We start from the raw sequence: 24185 nt of genomic DNA, 5'->3' as shown, positions 1-24185 counted from the left end.
GGTATCGAAGCACCCACCGACTATCAAAGAGACATGGCAGTGGCACTAAGGAGATAACTGGCTATTCAACTACCCCTAACTGTACCACGGCTTTACGCACATGCACATTAGACATTTTTTAATCGTCAAGTCAGTGGAGGAATGCTTTGGCTCTAGGCTTTCGAAATGCTCAATCGTGTCGAATCCGGAATATGACGCACCGTACTATTATGAAACCCGTGCATCTGACCACTTGAAAGCCGCTGCCTATAATGAGTGGACAATCCTCGACATGTTGTGGACCATTGCAGAGTTCGTTTGGCAGTGTCGAGGGCCATGAAATAACGCTCGCGAAGCCTTTGAAAAGCGGGCGACCCCTTTGTAATCCTATTATCCACAACTGCAGGTGTTATTGTTTTCCACATGCGCACCGCCACTCTCTTTTTATGAGGCTATGGCGGGTTCCGAGGGGGGGAAAGGGGAGGAGTAGGGGGACACAATCGCGCAGCGGACGAATCCAGAAGCACACTGGTATTTCTATAGGATGATGCTGGCCTGTTCTTCGGGAACAATGGCCGACATTCGGACAGGCACTTCATCGTTTGCCGCCAAACAATGACCGGCTTACCAGGTGGGCCTGTGCTAGTGACAGCGCTAAAATCGTGGGTTGTTGCTTCGGAGAATGGAGAAATGAAAGGGAGATGTTTTCCCGCGCAGTGCTGCCACCTCCCTATAAAATGGACCAAAATCGATACAATCCATGCCCAATAACTGGGTCATTTGTTGTTGATATAATATTTATTCAGAATCATTCTCTATTCACTCTACTAATATTATGTCAAGAAGATTTGTAGGCGCAACAAAATGCATCACTGATAGAAGGAAGGGATAATTTTGATGGTAAAACTGATTAGAGAGAGGTGCTAAAATTGCCAAGGAGCAACATAAATAATTTCTGAGCACAGTGGTGTGTAAATTATCACATTCTGTGCAAAGAATTCAAACTTTGTGCAGGAACCAAACCGCGATCTCAGGTTCGATATCCGAAGGGAGGCACAATTCGGTTGTTCAGGTTCCACTTTACTGTAGGTCCAGTCCTAATTAACCTACACGTGCACAAAAGTGGACTTAGGACGAGCTTCTAATACTCAAATCACATGGTTTCTCTCATGCAGAATGTAAATACAGTGTATTAATACGCATAGCATGAAATTCTACATAAACACTATATACAGCAGTACCTTTGGAAATTAATGAAATGCATCCTTACAGTGCATATACTTCGAAATTACGTTACTCTGCCAAAAATATGTACATGAGATGGAACTCAAAGTTCGTTCTTCAGGACCACATTATGCACAAATAGGCTAATCGAGACAGGACCTACGGTTTAAACAGATTTGAACTGCTATACGAACCCAGCGCCCCAGAAAAATGCAATAATATTTACGACCAATATTGGAAATATAACGTACTTCAGCAGTAGCGGTGACTGGGTGCCAAAACTTGAGGGCAAGGACAGTTTTCCTTTCTTGGTAGACAAGACAAAGTGGTCAAAAGTGTGTGGGGGGTGGGAAGGGGAACTGCGCCCCCATAAGAGCCGCCACTGTACTTGATTATCCAGTATGGTGCCTAAAGATCTCAGTGCTCTAGAGATCTTCTGAAAACTTACAGTTTCTGAACCACTATATTTCGTTCGCATTCAGTTGTTACCTTTACTTTCAGAAACGAATAGAGTGGTGTTTGTAAATTATCATTTCGTAAGTACTTTTCTGTCGAAACCGTTTGGAAACCTTTGTAGACTGTGGAAAACGACGCGAGAAAAACATGGAAAAGCTTTTGGGGAACAAGACAGGTTTCAAGCGAATGACCAATCAGAGGTGAACAGCTTCCTCGGAACCACAGGTGACCCGCAGGGAAGAGGCGGCGAGGACTGGAGCGCCTCCAGAAGGGGATAATGGAATTCTGGAAAAGGGACCGAAAAACATGGCAGGGTCCATCCGCATTGTTGCCAAGTCTTCTCGTAACCGATAATGCGTTTTTGATGATGGCCTTGCGTCCGCAGTCATCATCAATGAACGCGAGGGCGCCCTGGAGGAGCGTGGATGAAAGACACGGAGAGCCGCTGGAGTCCAAAAAGCATGAACTTGATATATGTTGGCGATAGGAACCTCGTGGCCGGAGGCAAACGCGTGTGAAATGGTAGACACGGCCATTGTTCGGTGAAATCCTGGCATGACGGACTCGAGGGCGTGTGCTAACAAGAGCCTTCATCCCGTTTTACTATCGAGTTTATATAAATGCACTCGCACTGAAGGAGGTAGGGTTACTCTCATTCATCTCCTGTGGAGGTTGGAGGCTCCAGTTTCTACTGTCTTTGTTGTTGTCATTCAGAGTTTGTGAGGAACTGGTTGAAGCCTACATTTACATACTTGATGACATTTTACTTCCTGGATTTTGAATTTTAGGTTTTTCTTAATCATATAACTGATCTGTTACATTAAACAGGTGGTGCATAGTGGTTTGGATCCCACTTTAAGTTACAGGTCCAGTGCCGAATGGCCTCTCCGAGCATAAAGTGGACATAAAACAAACATTTACAATAGTCGTACACAAGAAAGTTGAACTAATACATTCTCAGTAAATAAACTTAACATTACTATAAAAATATTAAATAAAGAGTTGTTTTATTTTACTTCGCTTTTCTTCCATTTTGGGCTAATCGCGAAGATCGAGATGAAATTGATGAAGAAGCAGTCACAAACATAAATGGGGAGAACACAACACAAAACCCCACAAAGTATTTTACTGACTGTGAGTTCAGACGCCAGAGCTTCGTTGGCCTGCAACACTGCAGTCCCGCGGCGTACTACGTGGACGTGAGGTTGACTTTGGGTGCCTTCTCACAAAGTCACCCCTTACACTTTATACAAGAGCTTATATGTAATTCACACATTTCATTTTAGTACGCGCCACACGGGTTCAAGTTTTTAAAGTTAAATCTACATAATCTTGTACTACCAATAAAGAAGCGATATTCCCAAAAAACATTATTATTTTTTAACAATTTTATGTTTAGCCTCAAATCAATGGGTACCTGGGGGGGGGGGGGTAAACGTGACTGGAGCGTGGTGCTGATCACATCACCTCTAAAATGGTCCTACCCCACATCCCCTTAATGTGCCTTCATGGCACGTTGCTATATGCACGGGGAACTATTTACCTTTACCTTACAATTTTATGGCTATGGCAATAAAACATATACAATTATGGAACAGATAAAGAGACTCTTGACGTTTAAGTACTAAAAACGAGAAGACATCATCTTACGTCTGTCAATTTATTAAAGAAGGAGTACAATTCAGATGAAAGGATTTAGGGGGTACAATGAATCCCAGTTCTTGCACCACTGTACAGAAACGATCATGTATTCAATTATTGTGACCTTATAACCTGTGAATAAGACACAGAGGATGCAAACGAGAGCATTCGGAATTCCTCGGCACTAAGCACATTCGAGACACCAACGAGATTGATTAGCCACAAAAAAGGGCAAAGCTAATGAAGAGGAGAGAATGCAGCCGAACAAACTAGTTCGTCTCGGTGCAAGGTCACTCGCTCTCGCTCTCTCTTTCACACACGCACACGCACAAAAAAAGCCGGCGTAATCTCGTTCGGAGAAAGGCAAACACAATAGGGCCGCCGTTAAATACACGCAAAAAAATGTCAAGTGTTTTACCCTGGTGCAGCTCCGATATTAGCGAGCGCACTTTATTGCACATAAATACGTAAATATAGACAACGATTTTATGTCTGAGGTCGCTGCAAGTGGAGAAAACAGACAAGCACCAGCTTTGTCTGAAGGACAGTCCTAGTGCGTTGTTGGTGGTCGGAAGTTTTTGCACCGATGACAGTTTTCAGCACGCAATCTTAGTTGCAGACAGGAGAGGGCGTCCAGAAAGTTTTTACTCCAGCCCATGTTTCCTTAATCATTATTATCTCATTGTGTCATTAGATCCTTGCTTTACATTCCAAACATTCCAACTGCTGGGTGGACCAAACAAAACTATACCCAACGAATCGAAAAGGGTGTCAGTATGTTTGATCATGTACATCTGTAACTTACATGTTAAAACTTGGGCAAATGGAGTCACAAGAATGGCACACGCTTCACTGCCCAGATTAAATGTTGGAAGTGGCATTGTCCGCATAGAGGCGGCACATGTCGGGTTTTTGTCAGAAAGTTTTGGAATGTAGCTTGAACCTAAACTGGTGTGTAATATCGCACTGCAGCTGAGACTTTGAAACTCTCGAAAATTTTTAAAGAATAAATCAAAACACGTCACTCAGGGAGTCTCTTCACAACACTACAAAAACATTCTGATGATAAAAAACTGGCTTATTACCACCTTTGTTTTTGGTATAGTTTTATTTGGGCCACCCTGTATAACGTTAACATCTCTTTTTGTGTGTGTGTGTTGGGGGAGGTGTCTGTGTGTGTGTATGTTTTAACTTGATATATTGGCGAAAGTGTTGTGGTGAAGAAAGCCGAGCGCCTCTGTGATAGTTTCTGTTTCTTCAGTGTGTGACGACTATCTTGCAAGTATTTTATTCCATGACTACAGCTGTAGTCACCATGAACAAGTCTTGAATACGTCATTATGACGCCGAGGAAACAGTAGAAGCATCTCTCGTCCCCGATCCCAAAGAAGGCCAGGATGTAGCAGTCCTCTGGAAACGTTTTGCTTTTCGATTTTTGGGAAATCGGAAGGGTATTATTTTTCCTGAATTTACAGAAGGGAGTGTCAATCAACGCGAAGTACTACTGTATTAAAGGGTGACCACTTTAGGACCTTGATAAAATTCAAGTATAATTCCGGGTTTGCAAGGCAAACTTTCCAAAAATTCAAAGATGTTTTCTCTATTTCAGCCTTGTTTACTCTCACCCCACAAACACACATTCACACACAAATACAGTATATTAACAATACAAAGGGTCTGTGCGACTCACATTTATCCAAAAATTCTAATAGAACTCCATTATACCGTGTGTGTGTGTGCATATAATTAAATTATATATATATATATATATAAATATATATATATATATTTATATATATATATATATATATATATATGGGGTTGTGTGTGTGTGTGTGTGTGTGTGTGTACATAAAATATTTAATTTGAGGTGCGAAGTTTACATTTGCAATTTCACATACTCAGACTCCAAATACATCTAAAACCATAAGTCACAAATGTTACATGATATACTAATCTACGAAAATGTCCATTGCATAAGAATTTGAAAATCAAAACCTAATCAAATTCAAGATATTATATTATCTTCCAATAATGTTCCGTCTGTCAGATAGTTTATTTTTCCGCAGAGGACACTAACGAAGCAAAGAGATTGAGATAATTTTGATTTATTTTCCACGCAGCTATCTTTTCTTTTCCTTCCTCTATAAAACTAAAAGCAAAATGTGAAAAAAATTGTCTTAGGGCATTTATAAATATGAATAAACTAAATGTGATTTGGATTCATAAAAGTTGTAATTTTTCCCGTCTACGGAGAAAAATTCACATAGAATTCACGCATAAGTCCCGGAATTCAAGGAATTCCCGGTGAGTAACCACCCTGTATTAGGAAGCGGATTCAAAAAGCATAGATGTGGAATGTTGCCCCAAAAAGGTGCTGTTGCAATTACTGATGCTGTCCGCAGATTGAGAGAATTAAGAAATCTTGAAAATGTCTTCAAAAGACAGAAAAAGGACAGGATTTGCAAAATACATGTGCATCTCGAAGTGAATGATGCATATTTACTTTGGATAAAATTTTTCAAATTTCTTTACAAGAATTAAAGTTTCTTCTTCCAATAGATAATCTGTAGAAAACATAGTTTCTTCACATTCCTTTTAACTTCCAATATTGTCATCTCTAATCCTCTTACTCTTCACGAAACATATACAATACACACTCATGTTCACTTCATATCACAGACTATAACTACAAGAACAAAATATATTACACAAGTAATAATAGTAAAAAAAATCACATAATCACTAAAAATATGCACACTGGTTTTATATTTATATTTTGTTACACGCATTTTGCACCTTCTGACTTCTCTCATCCCGAAACTAAAAGAAAAGCTATGTGCAAATAATTTCCATAAAGACCCGAGGGTGATAAATGCACTGGAAATATAGCGAAATAAGATTTGAAATTATGTTTCTGCTTATGATGGAATATATTTTCGCATATCCAATGAGAGTTGACGAGTAGAACACGTTCTGACGTGCCTAAAAACCTCTGCAAATAATACAACATACATAGATTTCCTTTTAACATTCACTCCCCCTCTCATACAGGAAATGAACAAACAACAAAAAAAAATCACGTTAAATTAGAACTCTTTTGCGTGTAATACCTGTTGTATTTGGAGGACTGAAAAACCAATAGTTGCTATGGAGAGAATAGGGAGGGGAGGACACGATAAAGCCGAAATGAGTATCGGAAAATGCAAACAAAATATCCAGAAAGGAAGCGACCGTCAATTGTTTTCCGATTGATCCTGTTCAGCGTGATCGAGTGGCGCCGACCAGCCACGTGACGCCGAGCGCATCGTATCATGTACGCTCATATTTCCGCGCCAAGGACTCCTAATGACAAATTGACACAGCACGGAGAGAGCAAACACAACTCGAACACAAAAAAAAGAACGGAAGGTAGATGCTTCCAATCTCGGTGTCAACGATGGATTCACAAAAAACAATTTGGTTTGTGAACGCCTATCTATGTATATCTCCCCTATCTGCTTTTTGTAGACCTTGCGCACATGCGGGTATGATCAATTTATTTCGATATTAACCTCTCGCTTGGGAATGTCGGAAAAGCGGCCCTACAAGCCTGAACTCATTGAAACCGCTTATCTATGCATGACCGCTCTGGCTAGTGATCGTAGTCAGTGCGTCGAGTCAGAAAGCTGCTTTTGTGCGCGATTTTCTTGAACAAAGGACATTCTTACTTTTTTTTTTCTTTGAGCTCACCAATTCGCTAAATAATTTCACACCGTAATTGATGAGGTGTTTTCATATTTTCTTTTCAACTTTCAGCAATCAGGTAGATGCTGAGGACTGAAGTAAATCCTCAGATTCTGATGTGAGAAGAACTGCATGAAAAGTTCCCTCCATTCTTAGTTTTATCTCAAAGTGCAACCCGCGATCGGTAGCGTATGAGCGCTCACTTTCAATTTTAAGGACGTGCTATTTTAAAAGTATTCAAAACATTGACCTGTGGTGCTCTCTAGCTGACTTTTAGAGGGTCGCGAGTGATCTGATCACATTTCAATGAGATGTAGTAAATGGAAGTGTGAGAAAGACCATTGTTGTGGAAGGAGTATTGTCCGAGCGAGCTCACCGGCGGCCGATTACGTTCCATTTTTTAATTATTTCTTTTAAGTTTAAATTTGTGCCTTATTTAGTCAACAAATCTACACTGTTTCTAGTGAGCTTTCGTACCTGTATGTTTTTTGTCGTGTTAATAGAAAATACGACAAGTGTCTAAGTGATTTTATCAGATTTATGGAGCACAGATGCTTATTTCCAGCTTATTTCATGCCAATTTTGAGGAACATACGTTTTCTTTTTTACAGAGCTGTTCGCTTCGACGATAGCTATATTACGCTGCTTGAGAACATTTTGAAACAAAAATGTAATGAAGAAGAAGGGGTATAATAAACAGATCATTTGAAGTACATTTTTTTTTTAAATTAAAATGCGGTAAAATGTACCTGAAAAGCAAGGGAAAGCGCCGCGCTCACCAGCGACAGACGGCGTGACTGAAGCGAGCGCGACCGATCACGTATTAAAACTCCTATATCGTTTCGAGTCGGGAATATACGTATAGAATAAATAAATTTCACTTAAAAGCTACATGCACGAATGTAGGAAACTGTATATCCAGAGTAATGTAACTACTGGGGTTGATAGGAAAAGTTGACGGGAAAGTTTCCAGAGGAAAACAATGTTGCGAAAATCCTGATGATTTGTTTGTGTTTTGTATCCATTTTATGTACAAAAATGGTAATCGGGATTGGATGTACAGTTTACGTGAGATCCAAACAGAACCACTGTGTGCCTCCATCGGGTATCGAACCTACGACCACTTAATTACAAGGCGATGACCTTACGACTGACAAGGCCCACTCTCATGATTAAATGTGATCATGAGATCATATTTTATGTATCAGTCTCGAGTTATAGAACACGAATATATATGCCATTCTAAATACACTATTTTCATTTTTTATTTTTTTTGTATAACGTTGCTTTTCTGCAACTTTCCACTACTCGCGAGGATGAGAAACAGTGATAATTAATGAAGGGACACACAACACATCATCGTCAGCTTTACTCACTGCCAAGTGTTTGTATCGTCATGAAGGCAAGGGAAGGAAGTTATACATGTGGTAACACGGGAACATTCGTACACAGGCGAGTGGGGAGCAAGAGGAGAAAACAAATGACTGAGCACTTTAGTTTCCGAGTTTGAGGGGTTCTTCTTCTTATCTTGGTTGAGTTATGATTCTCCAGCTTTGGAGTCTCAAGAACAAACATCACTTGTGCTACAGTGTGCCAATAAAACCTCTGTAAAACAGTGAGTGTTTTAGGAGTAGGAGGAGCCAAGGATTAGGGGGGTCAACGGTAAACGTGTTTCTTGTCGGGATTTTAACCAGGGTTGTTAAAGGTTCAGGGATTTTAAATAAATTCAATTCCGGTCTAGGAGAAAAATCAGCAAAGCGTAAATGGGTTCTGGACCGTAAAGAACCTTTTTATCTGTAAAGTATTACAATTAGGTCTAGGACAGGCGCGTCGCGTGATAATGTTCGCATGAGCACGTGAACACTCATGTATATGTTTTAAATTACGTACATATTAAATGCACACACACACACATATATTTAATTGAAAAAAATACTTTTTTGATGTTCGAATATACACACACAATTTACTCGGAGTTGACGTCTTTCACGTCTGATAACTTTTTTAGATAGTTGGTAACACTGACTCCTGTGTTGCACGGTTGCGATGAACACAATTGCTGTGTTGTGTGTTGTGAACTGGCAGCTAACGGGCTGTTGGCCACTATACCGCTGAAGTGTTCACTGGTCTGTGCGAACATATGGTGCTGGGAGCCCGGATTTTCAAGCGGCAATACTTCTTGCATTCGGCACCAGAGTGCAGCATATACAAGGCATGCCTAGGGGGACTCGAGACGGGCTGCACTACATAGTTGCAAACTTTAGTGTGAAGTCGCTAAACCTGGCGGATTTTAAATTCCAGTGGGCGCTAAAGTTCACGGAATAGTGACGAGCGACTTTTCTTTAGAAACTAGTCTGCAGGAGTTACATATCTTTCAAGGTTTATATGATTTGCGCATGTGCGGCTAAGGGCCATTCAGACTGTGCAACTTTTTTTTAGTAATCGACGTTTTTAATGCAAAAAAAAAAGAAGAACTCTCACCGAATTAAATTGCAAAGGAAAGTGCCGACTACATTTACATCAATTGAACGCGCATTTTTATGGTAACTATACTCAGAATAGTATGGAGTCCTAGGCCTAAATAGCTGTTACCGTAAAAAAATTTAATTGATGTTAGTAAATTATTTTTACTATTCTCTACGTTATTGGAATATGCTTATTGTGAAGAACAAAATATAACTTTCAGAATACTAGAGATGCATTTTTGCTACACATAATATTTTCTTCCTTGAAGTTAGAAAGTTAAAATGAAATATGCATAAATTCTCATTTGAAATTAAGTATTTTTTTTAATGTACATATAAACGCACAAACATTGAAATTTAATTTATTGGTTGGAATAAACCTGATGTAAGTTGTTCTTTACAGCACTTTTTAAAAATATATTTTGCATTTTTCACCAGTAAATTTGATTCAGCAACTTTTAGCGCATGTTGAAAATTTAGCAACTTCTGCGTTTCAGTTGTTGGCAACACTGTTGCTGTGGGAGACCTGCAAGGGACACGTTAATTTTGGAAAGGTCAAGTTCCCTTCCTTTTGCGGGGCAATAAAAAGCCTATGCTCTTTGGCACGGCCGTAGGCAGGAAAAAGTTTCGGGGGGGGGGGGGTTCATTCATAATTGTTCCCATGGGCGTCGCCAGAAATTTGAATAATAGAAATAATAACAATAATTGTACAATAATCATTAAAATTTCATAATAATAAAACAATTTTATTACATAATAATACTAATAATTATTATTATTATATTATTGTTATATCCTTGAGGGGGGCTTACTCAATCCAGCAGATGAGTGAATATCCAGCACAAGTTTCTTTTTGTTTTTTTACGTTTCATACAGTGTGTACTGAAATGTAGAATTATTATACTTCGTCATTAAACTTTAGACACCTTTAAGAAAAAGCTTTAAAAGTTAGATGGAAATTTTAGTCATAAAGTTTTTGTTGTTTAACTTTAATATTACATTTTTGGAATTTTGAAAAGTGTGGAAGCAGTTATTCTTTTTAAAAACTTAGCCTGGTGCATGGATTGTAACCTCAATCGCGAACGTAGCGCTACGAAACTGGATATCCTAGGTTTGAACTCCTATCAAGGGGGATTTTCAACTTTATCGGACAGGAAATTTAAAAGCTGGAAAGGGAATTTTGGGACAATCATAAGGGAATCTTCAGTCTATATTCCTTGTGACGCAGGAGCAACACTGGAAAGATGACAGCAGAAGTGAAAATGGAGGGGTCGCGGGTTGGGTACGATTCTGAGAATAAATCCTGTTTCACTCAACTTTCAGAATTCCAAATGTATGAAAATTCTAGCTCGATCGTTTCAACATTGTCTCCTTGTATTTTTGTGATGCTTCGAAAAAAAAATTGAAAATTTGTTACAGATTTTGGTTTCTGAACTTCCACTAATCCAACATGTCAGAAGTTTCGGGGGGGGGGGGGTTTGAACCCTAGAAACCCCCCCTCTAAATACGGCCATGCTCTTTGGCGGCAACCGGCAAAACGCGGTTAGAGTGGTGTCGACTGTTGGAGAGCGCGATATCTATTGGCAAGCGGTTGGGTGACCTTATGTGCATTGGCTTTCAGACGTGCGTGCGTGTGTGTGTGTGTAGTGTAGTGTTGTGTTTTGTACACTATGAATACTGTTAGGAGTTTGAAAGAAACTCCATTTTCGCGAATGAGCGAAGCAGAACGAACTGAAGTAAAAAGGATGGGCCCTCACCAGCCGGACCTCTACATTGTACAAGAGGTAGAATACAAGTAAAATTCACCACAGTGGTTGCAACAGAAATTACTAAAGGAACTGTATCCTCTATAAAGGTAAGTGCCAGCATAATGTAGAATTTAGTTTCTCTTGATATCATTATTAAGTGCATTGTGCGTCGGTGTGTGGCGTTCAATTACTCGACCCACAGTGAGAATTTTATTTTTTTCTGTGTAATATCTAGAGCTCAATTATAGGCTTCGGCCGGTTATCCTTCAGGAGGGAGTTCAAGTGCAAATGTATAATTGAAAATGCATATTTAGAGTGTGTTCTTTGGCCACTTATTCGGACAAATCAGTAAGTAGTCTTGTTTGTAATAGATACATTTAAAAAATATTTTAATATATCTAAAAGAGAATTGTTATTCTTTTTTCATCGGACAGTTCTTGTAATTGAACAATTCACTCGAAGCATGGATGGGCAAAGGACACATTCTGGGCGTTTGTTACCATTTGCACATAGCAATGCATAAGATCAAGGATGGTAAATATGTTTGATTGATTTTTTTGGTGTTTTAAGTCCAATTTATGCTCAGTAAGACTAATCGGGACTGGACCTACAGTTTTAAGTGGGATTCGAATAACTAAGTTCCTCCACGGGTATCGAACCGAGGACCCCTCGATTAGAAGGCAACGACGGGTAAATATGTTAATAATAAGAGTGTGCCGCGGCATCCTGAGGGGCGCAGGGGCGCTGCGAAATGTTCCAATATTTTCACTGAATTGTTAGTCAGTGCTATGGATGTTTCAAATATGTGCTTATTTAGTACATTTTTACATATGAAATGTTTCTGAATTTGAAATACGTGTTTAATTTTTAACTTAAGGCATGCAATCTTACAAGTAACTGACTGATGCAAGTGTTAGAGAGGGCTACATTCTGGGCGCCGCGGAAAAATCTTGAAACGCTAAGGGCCCCGTGATGCAAAGAAATTTGAGAACCCTTGCATTAAATGGTCAAAAATCAATCTGTCTGAACCATGGCAAAATGATGCTAGGAGGGAAAATACGAAACACGAGGGAAGAAGGAACATATGGAATGTCACATTGACTGATACGTCAATCATAAGCATCCCAACCGAGTTATTGTGGGCGGGGCGAGGTCATTCTGTATAATTCCCAAATATCTTACATACAAAATATTTTTTTTCTGGACTGGACGCGTCCTCCCCTCTGTCCCGCTAACGATGCACGTGCTTTCAATGCTGAATGAATGTGGTTGGTTAACATATGGTCGGTGTAATAGAAAGTAGATTGCGAAGTATGGTAGTCTTGCATGGTACATACCTGAGATTGCATGTTATACTAATTAGGTTGCACTAACCATTACTAATTGTAAATTGCGTAATTAAAAGGGTGTTAATTGAATAAAAAAAATGTATTACTTCAAATATAGCGTGATTTTTGTGGGGAATAGTTGAAAATAAGTTGAACTGTTTTTCCTACTTTTTCAATTGAAGATGAAGTTACAAGGGAGAGGAGTAAATCTCCATTCAGTATAAAAAAAATATTGTGAACACCCGTATGTGAACAGCACGCGACGCCACTGGTCTAGGAACCTTTTTTCCGGATCAATTTAAATCCGGTTCAAGCTCCGTATTGAAATGAAACAATATGCAACATATGCTACTTGGACCGAATTTAAATTCTGCGTGAAAAAAGGTTCGGGTCTTGTTGCGCAACCCAATAGAACCCATTATAATTTATGTGTTCCTGAAGCTTGAACAACCCTGCATTTGACCAATCATAACAAAAGTTTGGAGAAAGTACTTTCAGAGGTAAAGTTTAGAGAAATCTTGATCAAATTATAGTCCTATTCTCAGCCTCGGGACAATGTAGAAGGTCGTATGAGGGTTTTCAGTACCAGTCCTCATTTATTTGGAGTACAATAGTAATCAGGAAACATGAGACTGGGGAAAATTCCCAGAAGATTCAGATGAGGCAAGGACTTCGTTGCTCTTTCAGTCGCGACGATTCCAAGAAACTCTCCCACTCTTAATAACAGGAGATTCTCAAAAATCATTCTGATGCCTTTTGAAATCCCCCCATCATTCGGGGAGTCACCCCACTCTCCCTTGGGAGAAAAATGCAATATGGCAGAACGGCAGGTCGGGCGTAGGAGAGACGGGAGTCGCGTGGAAGGGCGTCCCCCCACTGCATTTCCACCTGTTCCTCCTGTCCTTTGCATATTCGGGGAAGTCTTCACAAGCCACTTGCTTCGAGTCCCCATTCGTCAAGCCTCGATGAACTCCATTGCGCGAGAAATTAGGTACGAAGCACACAAGATTGGCATTCATCGGCTGAAGGGGAGTCGGATGATTATGATCACCCTTCCTCAGGGGTTCTTAGCGTCTCCAAAAGGTGAATATGCAACTTACTCCCCTGGTAAATACAATTTGTATACTCCTTTCGTGAATGGGTACATATAGATACATATAGATGTGCGTCAGTCAGTGGTGGATCCAGAAGCTACACTTGGGATGGACGGATTCTGTCGGGTACCTCACCTAACCTAAAATCAATTTTAAGCTACGCTTGCACTGTTTTACATAAACGATATCTAGTAAGGCTACTGTAAAGAGGAATCAATATGACTTCCATGTTTATTTGCAAAATATGGGTCCAAAGCTGGAATACGTGTTTTTTTTTTTTATTGTGTGCCGTTATCATAATTCCTCCCATTGCCAAAGTAAACTGAACGAACACATATGAATAATAAAGTGAATGAACAAAGAAAACAAAAACCCATTCTCTCAAGGCGTCTCGGGTTCGATCCCCCTTTTGAGTCGTATTGCACAGTGGTTCGGATCCAAATTTAAACTGCAAGTGCAGTTCCGATTAGCCTATATGAGCATAACGTGGACATATATCAAACTTTAAAAAAATATTCTCGAACTTGTTAAACTTCGTGACCAGACAGAGCATTCGGCTCCTCAAAAAATATAGGCATATAATATATCGAAAAACTAGCAGTTGGGAGGGGCGATCGCCCCCATCGTCCTCCCCGTGGATTCGCTCCTGGCGTCAGTATGAGTAATGAATTCGTACTTTCTGGGATTCTGGTAGATGCTAAGGATCTACAGGGTTGGTCTAAAGTCACGATCCGTTATTGATATGCTATTATTATTGTGAATGCAAATGCAGTAATCAATGCAGAACTCAATACGATACATACATTTGCCCCCCCCCCCCATGTATTTTAAGTTGCCGCCTCATAGACGTTGATATGTCTGGACTTCTGTGAGGCCAGGTGAGAGGTCTGCCTCCTCCAATTCCCACTGCTCAACTATTCTCGAACGGGAGTCCAGTAATGCGATAAGAACGAGAAATTCCTCAGAAGTGAATCAACAGTATCCGCCATTGTTTATAACACAAAACAACAGTCACATCGGAAACACAAGGAGGGAAACAAAAACGCGTGAGTAATAAACATTGCCTCAACGTGGCTTTTAACTGAAGCATTCGGGCGAACCTCTATCGGAAAACCTGACTCCTAACCAGTGGCGAAGCGTCCTATGAGGCCAGGAGGCCGGGCCTACCCACGCCATTACTCTTTTAAAGTTGTATTTACTTATTTCGTCAAAACATATGTAATGAAATGCAAAAGTTTGGAATTTTCATTTATGATAATTACAAAAAAATTCTAACCCTGTCTAGTATACGCACTTTCCACGGAGTGAGGCACATTTGCTGGGGCCTCTTCTCTTCACATTCTGTCATACGGTCGTATATGCGGGAAGCCTAATCTTACGAGTACTGTACGTATGCTTATAACGTGCTCCTGAGGCCGGCCTCGCGGTGTTACTCACTAGGACGAACAGAATGTCAGCAACACTGCATTTCCGCCAGGGTTGGAAATTTGTGGTGTACCAGCATTTTTTATAAACATTAGCTTGTGTTCGTGCAGAGAGATTTCTATTTCATTGTACATTCTCCGTATTTTGTACGAAACTTAGGTTTTCCTTCCTTTCATCGACAAGTATAAGTGAAATTGAAAATTACGGAGTACTGTAGTTCTGACTTCGTTTTCTGATCAGAGTGCTGATGGTCTTGTCGATTCACCCAACACCGTAGCATAAACAGAAAGTCTAAAGAACTTATATTTCTAAAGTAAGTCTTCATACCAAATTATGTAAATTAAAATGCTAGTTACGCCTTATATTACAAAGTAGTTTTACTTTCACTGGAAATAGAATAATTTATTTTTATCGTGAACGGGGATTCCCTCGCTTGTTTGTTCCCTCTCTGTGAAAACTTGCCTCCTGCTCAGGACGCTGCAAGGCTGGGAGCGCGAGGTTAGTGGCGGTATAGTTTTGTTTGTGATTCGTGTCGTGTACAGCGATCAGATTTATGCAAGGAAGTGCTGGACTAAAATGCAAGAACAATTGAGTTCTTAATTGAGTGAAGATGTAATCATAGGTAAGGTAGGACCCACTTTTGGTCTTTCATGTTTCCTTCTTATAAGAATAACTTCTAAATTGTTTTCAACTCTATTTTCCTTTGCAAGTAGCAGTGGCAAGTGACAGTAATTTTTTTTAAAAAATTAAAAGTTGTTGAAACGTTATTTAATGCGTTAACACTGTCGTCGAGTAGATATTACAAGCAGACATTTTTTATGCAGCCGATACAAGCGAAGAGGTAGGCAGTTTCGTTTACCCTGAAGGGATAACAAGAGAAGAGGGTGGTCAATGAGAGTACAATGCAAGGGAAGTCTTTTTTTGTGTTTAGGACAAGGAGTGTTGTGGGGTTATCGCGGGGTCTGTTTCAGGTCTGGCGGAACAGGCCAGTGGTGTCACTTTGGATTGGCAGAAAAGAGCTAAATTGCTCCTAAAAATTGGGATTCTATTCCCTCAAGCAACTACATTTATTATAACCTGTTTATATGTTACATAGTAACCTTTCGTGTAGCCATCATAGGAGGGTCCCAAACAAGGATCCTATGTTCTATTATCACGTAAAGGTGGATAGAACAAACTAGGATGTGAAGTATTCACACTGAATGAAATAGGTCACCTTTACGTATGTTTTTTCTTGAAAGCCCCTTGTGGTCATCCTAACACGTTACGAAGCCAGGTGACCTAATTGTGGCCATGTCAATGTTTCCTGATCCTCTTGATTTCATTCTCCATATATTCTCATCGTCACGATTAACATAGATCAGAACAACTGAGACGAAAATATCCAAAATTAAAATTATGTTTACTTGCACATACAGGTGTCAGAAATACATTTATCTAGAAAGCCAAGACTGGAATTAATTACAACCATTCCTTTAGTTAGACAACAGATAACAATGGTGTTTCCCTTGGTGCGAGGAAGTCTTGCTAAAAAAAAAAAACTAAGTTGGCAACAGTAGAACGTACCAAACAGACAGTCGCTGAAAGTGCGGAATTCTGTCGTCTGCTCAAGGCACAAACGTCATACTGACCCGAAAATTATGGGGTTCTTCTGGCCCTTTTCACCTCATTGCAAAATAAATAAATAAATTTAACTATTCGTTGGATTTCTGCGATGTCTCATGATTGGTAGTTCTTTCTGGAGGTGCGTGCATAAATCAGGGGTTGAAAAAATACAAAAAAAAAAAAATCGAAATTAACAAAAATCTAGATCGATGGCATCTGGTGGGCGGGAGGAGAACGCCCAAGACATAATTATCGTACTGATGGCCGGTAACTAAACTTTTGAAAACGTCACGCCACTGGCAAGTAAAGAAGCGCCTGGAGAGACATTGAACCACTCTCCATGACATAGCCCCCCTCCCTTTCTTTTTACAGATTTAACCAAGTAATGGATATTATCGCACTTTTGTGCCTACCCTGCTAGCAAATCTACGCTTCGCCACTGCTCCTAACCATAGTTTTGGGATTGACCTAACATGAAAGGATAGTGAAGAGTATGTTAAAAGGGTTAAAAACTCACTGTGAACTGTTCGGGATGAGAATAAATGTGATCAAAACAAAGACATGCAAATTTGCGTGAAATTTGTTCAAATTTAGCAATGGAGCGAATACGGGTGTTCATCAGATCTAAAAAAAAAAAAACACATTAAAATAAGCATTCAAAACGAACACGTACTACAAGAAAATGCGTTGAATATGGAAAAATTGGCACTCACCTTGTGACGTCACAGTCGACAGGGCCGCAGCAAGGAGGAAGAGTACCAGGCTGACCTGATGAGGCGATGTCACGTCTTCCAAGATTGCCATGTTGTGAACGGCGCCAGTTGGTCCGCGGTGTCCCTAACGCGCACACGCATACACACCTCTCACGCACCCGCACACACGCACGCACACAACCGCATCCGCACAATTTGGACGTGAGATGTGCGGTCCTTCTTGAAAGGCCAAAAAAAATCACATTGAGTCCTCTGCCCGACGACCTGAAAGAGAGAAAAAAAGAACCATAAGGAAACAACGAATTCAGACGAATATCATCCTCCCCCCCTTTCCCGTTCAAAATATGTAATTACGGAAAGTAACAATGTAGAATAAAAAAACTATATTTAAATATTAATTGTATCCTAAAATATGCATGATGCTTTTTTCTTATAGAGGCCCGCACAAGCTATTATATATGTTCAAAGCCTTGGAATAGGTTTCGTGCAGACTGCTGCTCACGCCACACAAGAGTTCTGTCAAAGGGGATTGAGAAATATAAAATTCTGTCCCTCTATTTCCCCCTTGGCTTCCGAAAAGTTAACATTTGGCACACATTGATTTCTTGCACGATGCTGTTACCAGGGAAACATTTGTAAACAACGAGAAAATTGTAGGGACGAAAAAATTATTGTTTTTCTATTCAGGAATACTAGCCTTGAAAGTGAATCTCATTCTTCATGGTATAGTGGGACGCACAAGTAATGCTGGACAAATTCACGTAGTTTAAATGTCCACTTTATGCACAGGTATGCTAATCGGGACTGGATCTACAGTTTAAAATATCGATATAACAATAATGCCCAGGCCAGGATTCGAACCCGAGACCCCTGGCGTGACAATCAGTCAGCTAGCTTCGAATACAAATAAAACAGAATGGATATCACAAGGAAACTAACATTTTTTTTCAGAGAAAATTCAACAACTTCAAAGCCAGTAATTTGCAGAGGTGAATTACGAGGTGGGTAACAGCAGAACGTGCCTGCTTAAAAGGTAAAAATCACACTTCGAACACGTGTAAATCTTCAGATGGATGATGGACTTACTAAATATGGCTCTTAAACATTCAAAATCGCTTGCCGTAAGACTTCCTGTCTGCAAAGGCACCATCTTTCGAAAAGGTCAAAAATTCCTCAACGCCAACCAAGGGGTCAACAAATTACTTGCCAGAAGGTGGCGTGGGTGAAGCTACACGAGTGCAGCATATATACTTGGCGACTGGCGAGGGCTGGGCTCTTCGCAACCCCACAGGACACACTCTGAATGTAAAATAAAGAGATTGTGATCTTTAGGTCCTGCAAGCAGTGCTTAACGTGTCACGAACGCAGAAAAACCAGGAGTTGGTAACGCAGATGATGGTAGAAGTGAACTTTCCGGTAAATAAGAGTTAATCACAGGCCTTGATGGCCTTTTGTTCTCGATCGCATTTGCCTTCTTCCCTCTTCATAATTCCCCTTCCATCAACCTTATCCGTTGGGTTATTACTCTGGGCACAGTCTACCTCGAGAGTGGCAATTTGAATTTTCGCTATATTGATCTTAAATACACGTTCTTTCGGGGGAAAAGATTAAAAAGTGGCCGCCAAGGGTGGAGAATGGTTTGGAAGGAAATCATTTAGGGTGGGGGAGGGGTGTTCCTCTCAAGGCGTAACAAAGTTGGGGGGGGGATAGAAGGATGGGAATGAATATATTCATCACCTGAAGTTCCATCACAATGCCTTACGCAGGTGTGCAACGGAGCAGTTTCAAATCATTTATAAAAATTTGATGACATGAAACCGGTCGGTCCTTTTGTAGCAGAACAGCGACAAGGATTGGAAAGATCTCCAACGTATTCTCATGAATCTTTTTAATTTTATGGTAAATACACTAGACGTTAAGACGTAACAAGTATTCACAACCAGGATTCATAAATCGAAGATATAGCAGAAATACTCCGTAGTGGTCACGTTGTTACATTGTAATCAATGGGATCCAGCCAGGTTCCATCCTCGCTGCAGGTACGTTGCCCAGTGGTTCGGGTTCCGCTTTAAACTGTAGGTCCTGTCCCGAATAGCCTACGTGAGCGTAAGATTGACTTAAAAGGACAAACAAAAATACCCAACTTTTTGTTTGGATTTGCTGAGGACGCTACACAGATTGTGGTTTCCCCGATAAGTAGTGGTAACGTCGACGGCTTTGTAATTCAAGGGATCCCGGTTTCGATACCCGGTGGAGGCACATAGTGGTTCGGATACCACTTTAAACTGTAGGTCCACTCCCGATTAGCCTATCGGCCAGAAGTTGACTTAAAACAAGAACTCAAACGCTACACAGAACATCCTTTTGGGAACAGCCAAAGTATGTGTGTTGGGGACCGAATATGTTAAATAGGCAGCAAACAAATGATTGGCCACCAGGATCAGTTTTTTTTTATAAATTTGAAGAAATCAGGTCCGTTTATAGTTACCAAATAGTTTAGCTTATCAAATTTAATAATGGCTACAGTAAAGTTTTGTAAATGTCACCAAAAATTTCAACCAGTTGATTCAAGAAATTCTCTCAGTTACGATTTTAAGTTTCGATAAGAGCTTCCTCTTGGCCAAAGTGTCAGCTCTCTCGTCTCTGTTAAGGGCAGTCGCAAGTTTGATCACCAGTGGAAACTCCAACATTTTGGTGTTGACCCAGCCCCATGACGATAATTAGGGAGTTACTTGAAAAGGAACAGTTGGCCTCGGTCTTGAAAAGCCTGATAACAGCTGTTGAAGTCGATGCAATGACCACGCATTATCCAATGAAAAGTGCTTGTCAGGTCTTGGCCTCAAAAGATCTTAGCACCAGGGATATTAGTTTAAGTTTCAGTGGCTGTTCTGGCCGACCTTATATCAGAGTTGTAATTAGCAATTGTATAATATTACACTCAAAGCTCGAAGAAGACGCGCATACAGAGTTTTCCTGTTTCTATGCAGTAGCGTCTGTTTGTAAAAAGAATGAACGATGGTATGGATGACCACAAATTCCGAATATCGGATTTCAAATTTCCGATATCCGTTTCGGGTGCAACGGATAATCCGGATAATCCAGATAGTATGGATATGCGAATAGGACGGATTTGATGAAGGATTTGTAGAAAATCCGTACAGTGAAATACGAACATGGCGAATAAAAGAATACGTGGATAGCCCATAGAACGGATATCCGGACATTTCGGATAATCCCAAAATCCGAATACACAAATAAGTGCAGTCGACCTCGTAGAGCAGTGGTTTGCACAGCCCGCTACGGCGCCAGGTTCGAATCCCGGCCTGGGCATGGGTGTTCCTTGTGAATGTCCCTGAATTAACTTAATCATATCATCACTCATCCTCATCGTCGCGATTAGCCAAAAATATCAGAAAAGCGACGCTAAATAATAATTTCGTTTCCGTTTATACGTGTGGCTGAAGTAACTCGTAAACTGATATAAAACATTGAAGAGGGTAAATTTCATTTTAGGACTTACAAAAAGTATAACGTGAATTCAGAAATGAAGCAGTGTTCAGAAACGATCATCTCCATAGATTTCCCCATATTCCAAAAGACATTTAATAGGTTCTGTGAGAAAAGCTCGTAGGATAGGCGTTTCACAGATTGCTTATGCAGAACATTTGCAAATTAGCACACGATAGCCATAAATAGTCGACGTTATCTTTCAATCGTGCGTCGGAGAGAAATGAAATCCCTCACGGACCCTTCCCGAAACGGTTACGCGAGGCGCGTTACGCAGGGAAATATCTTCGCTGATGTCCATATCCTACCAGCGACCCCATCCAATTTTGCCTCCACGCTGAGCATCCAGGAGGGTGTGGAGGTGATTTACCCCTTCCCCCCATCTCTCCCTCACAGGCCACCTTTCCTCCAGCGGCGAGTTGTTCGAAGCACCTGTGTCATCGCATTGCTCAACCCTTCGGCGACCCCTGGCGAACAAGCGGTTCGGAGAATTTTCATTACCCTATTTCCGGCGCCCTCCTTGCATCTACATCTTCGCATGTTTATGCAATGAAGAACGGGGACACATGGGGGCATGCAGCACTTTGCATCTTAAAACTGTGCCTCCCTGCGGAAGAACGGCCGTGGGTGGGAATGCCTACGCCGGACTTCCACGTGCGCCTCGCCTACTCTCCGACCGCTGCAAAAACGAAGCCAGCGCAAACGAATGGTTGCTTCCGGGAAATCCTATTAGTGTGACGTCACATTTGAAGACTGAGTCCAAACAAACCAGACACTTGATTTTAGCCTATTTAAAACTATTGAGTTTATCATTGCAAAGGGTAACTTTAAGAATCGTGACAGCAGTTATAAAACAAAATTGTGATGTGTATCGTACATCAATGTAAAGATGAGATTTCGGAGAATACGTCGATATATTACATATACCTTACAGAGGAGAAGGTAAAGAATACAATAACCAGGAAATAGAGTAAAGCGAATGCTCCTACCGGCGTCCGATCCGAAACGGCAGCCAATAGACGTCGTCGCAGCAGTCACGTGAGGCTTCTGAACGCCCATCATCACTAGCGCCAGCGTCACTATAGTTGCCTACGAGTCGAGCTCGGCTGTGTTCGGAAGTGCTTCGGAAGCAGAATGGCTGGAATTGCTTTAGAAATGCATGATTACCATTTTCGAATTATTCTTTAACTTATTCTCTGTAAGGTATATGTAATATATCGACGTATTCTCCGAAATCTCATCTTTACGTGGATGTATGATACACATCACAATTTTGGCTCATAGCTGCTGTCACACGATTCTTAAAGTTACCCTTGGCAATGGAAAATTCAACGACTTTGAATGGGAGAAAACCAGGTGCCCCTTTTGTTTGGATTCCTGTGTCGGAATGTTGCGAGTCAGAATATAGTGCATGGGTATGGGCAAAATGAAATCAGAACTAACACACTGGAAAGGCTTTGTTTACATTAGCTCCGTTTTTACAGTGGGTGGAGAATAGTAGTAAATTTAACTGCAGCAACGATTTATGGTAACACGGCCAGGGTATCTACTAGTCTCGGGAATTTTTTTTTCTGGAAAGTCATGGAAATGTCAGGGAAATTTCCTGTGGTTCTGGAAAAATCTTTTTTTTTTTTTTGTGGAAGTGCACTAGAAATTGGTTATTGAACAAAGATGAAAAGGGCAAGGAGGAAATTCTAAATGTGTTATGGACAAACTATGCTACAGTTTGATATACTGAGTATTACGGCAGTCACAGTAGAAATTGCACATTAACTACTCTAAGAAAAGGGGTCATTTCTGCGTTAGCTTATCTCAGTGTGCAGAGCAGTTAGCACAGCGAGCTGCAACGCCAGGATTCTCGGGTTCGAATCCCGTACTGGGTATAGGTATTCTTAGTGAGAGTCTCTTCATTAATTTCATCATATGATCACCCATCACTCATCGTCGCGATTAGCCAAAAGTAGCAGAAAAGCGACGTATTATGACCAAATGAATGAATCAATCAATTTTCTGCCTGAACTTTCGTTTCATATTTTTCCTTCTTTTCCAAATACTGAACACATTTTTTCAGCTCGTAGCAAAATCTAACTGCTTCAGCTATTATTTTCCAGCGAATTTAATTATCTGTAGATTCTATAAATTCCTGCTGTTTAGTATTGCCCAATGGATTTCATTCCCAAGGAATCGTGCCTAATTCTATACCATCCCACGTATCAATCTTCTCTATTCATTCCTACGAGGGTTTAACAAAAAGAACAAAGCAGAGCTTTTATTTTACATATTCAACCGAAAAACACCTGCTGCGCTCTAACCATACAAAGAGACTGTCATGCACGGTAGAGAATGACGCTGTTTTTTTTCAATAAACCAGTAGGAGGTGGATCTTTGGGTGTGTGCGCCCTGCATGTATCTGTTTGTGGTGAAACAGGGCTTACGTCGGAGGGAAAGGGTCAAAGGGCAAGCACAGGGCGTGTTTCCGATATTCCCATCCTCGCCTTTCCGACTTTTCCCTGAGCAGGCTGGCGTGCTCCGAGAACATTTGTCATTTTCATCTCTCCGCGGCCAGGCCTGATTTCTCCTGAATTGAATTGGGGAAAGAAGGGGAGAGGGGGCAGAGACCACCGAGATGTGTGTTGCAGCGGCTGATCGATACCGAGATAACAAAAGAGGAATTGGCCGGAACGCACGTGGGCATATTTATATTCGCTTCTCCATCTTTCATTACGTCTTCTTTCAGCAGCCCACTCGAAAAGGGGGGAGGGGGATGTTTTTCGAGGAAGGTGAAGGAGTTCTTTAGCCGAGGGAACAAAAGGTGAGGAAGACATGTTTGTTTTGCCGCCACTAGCTGGTGACAGACGTGCTATTGTGAGTTGAGCTACTTGTCTATATTTAGTTTCAGATTTCTATGACGCTCCAGTTGCTGCTTTCAGCTACTCTGACGGCTCCACATGTTCCTCACAAGGAAACAACAATGAGGTCATCCTTTTCCCAATAATAATCAAAGCCTCTTTAATAGTTAACTCTATTTTTAATTTTGAAGCCATATCTTGATCCAAAGCAGCGGTGGTCGGGTGTCTGACAGCCAGACTGGTGGGTGGCCTGGGTTCGATTCCCGGGGTGAGAATGTTTTTTTTTTTCCGGCAAGGATTGGCTCTGGGGTTCGTTCACCCAGTTCCTAAAAAAATTCTTACCTGGGAGTAACTCTAGAGGGAAAGGGTGGCCGGAGCGTGGTACTGATCACATCACCTCCACAAAATGGCCGAGAATATGAATG

The 24185-nt window shown here is 40.8% G+C and overlaps 1 protein-coding gene across 3 annotated transcripts in view; it reads right to left on the bottom strand.

The window, feature by feature from the left end:
• Positions 1 to 24185, bottom strand: part of LOC145978400 (netrin receptor UNC5C-like) — a 546350-nt gene that overhangs the window by 403803 nt on the left and 118362 nt on the right. For all 3 annotated transcript variants that reach the window (XM_083111023.1, XM_083111028.1, XM_083111032.1), the window contains exon 3: positions 17405 to 17668. In XM_083111023.1, coding sequence (XP_082967149.1) covers positions 17405 to 17495 — 91 coding nt within the window. In that variant the 5' untranslated portion in view covers positions 17496 to 17668. The remainder of the gene's footprint in view (positions 1 to 17404; positions 17669 to 24185) is intronic.

The sequence above is a fragment of the Lepisma saccharinum genome, chromosome 1 (assembly GCF_977018435.1).
Source record: "Lepisma saccharinum chromosome 1, izLepSacc3.1, whole genome shotgun sequence".
Lineage (NCBI taxonomy): Eukaryota > Metazoa > Arthropoda > Insecta > Zygentoma > Lepismatidae > Lepisma > Lepisma saccharinum.
This window is presented reverse-complemented; position numbering and strand designations above follow the sequence as displayed.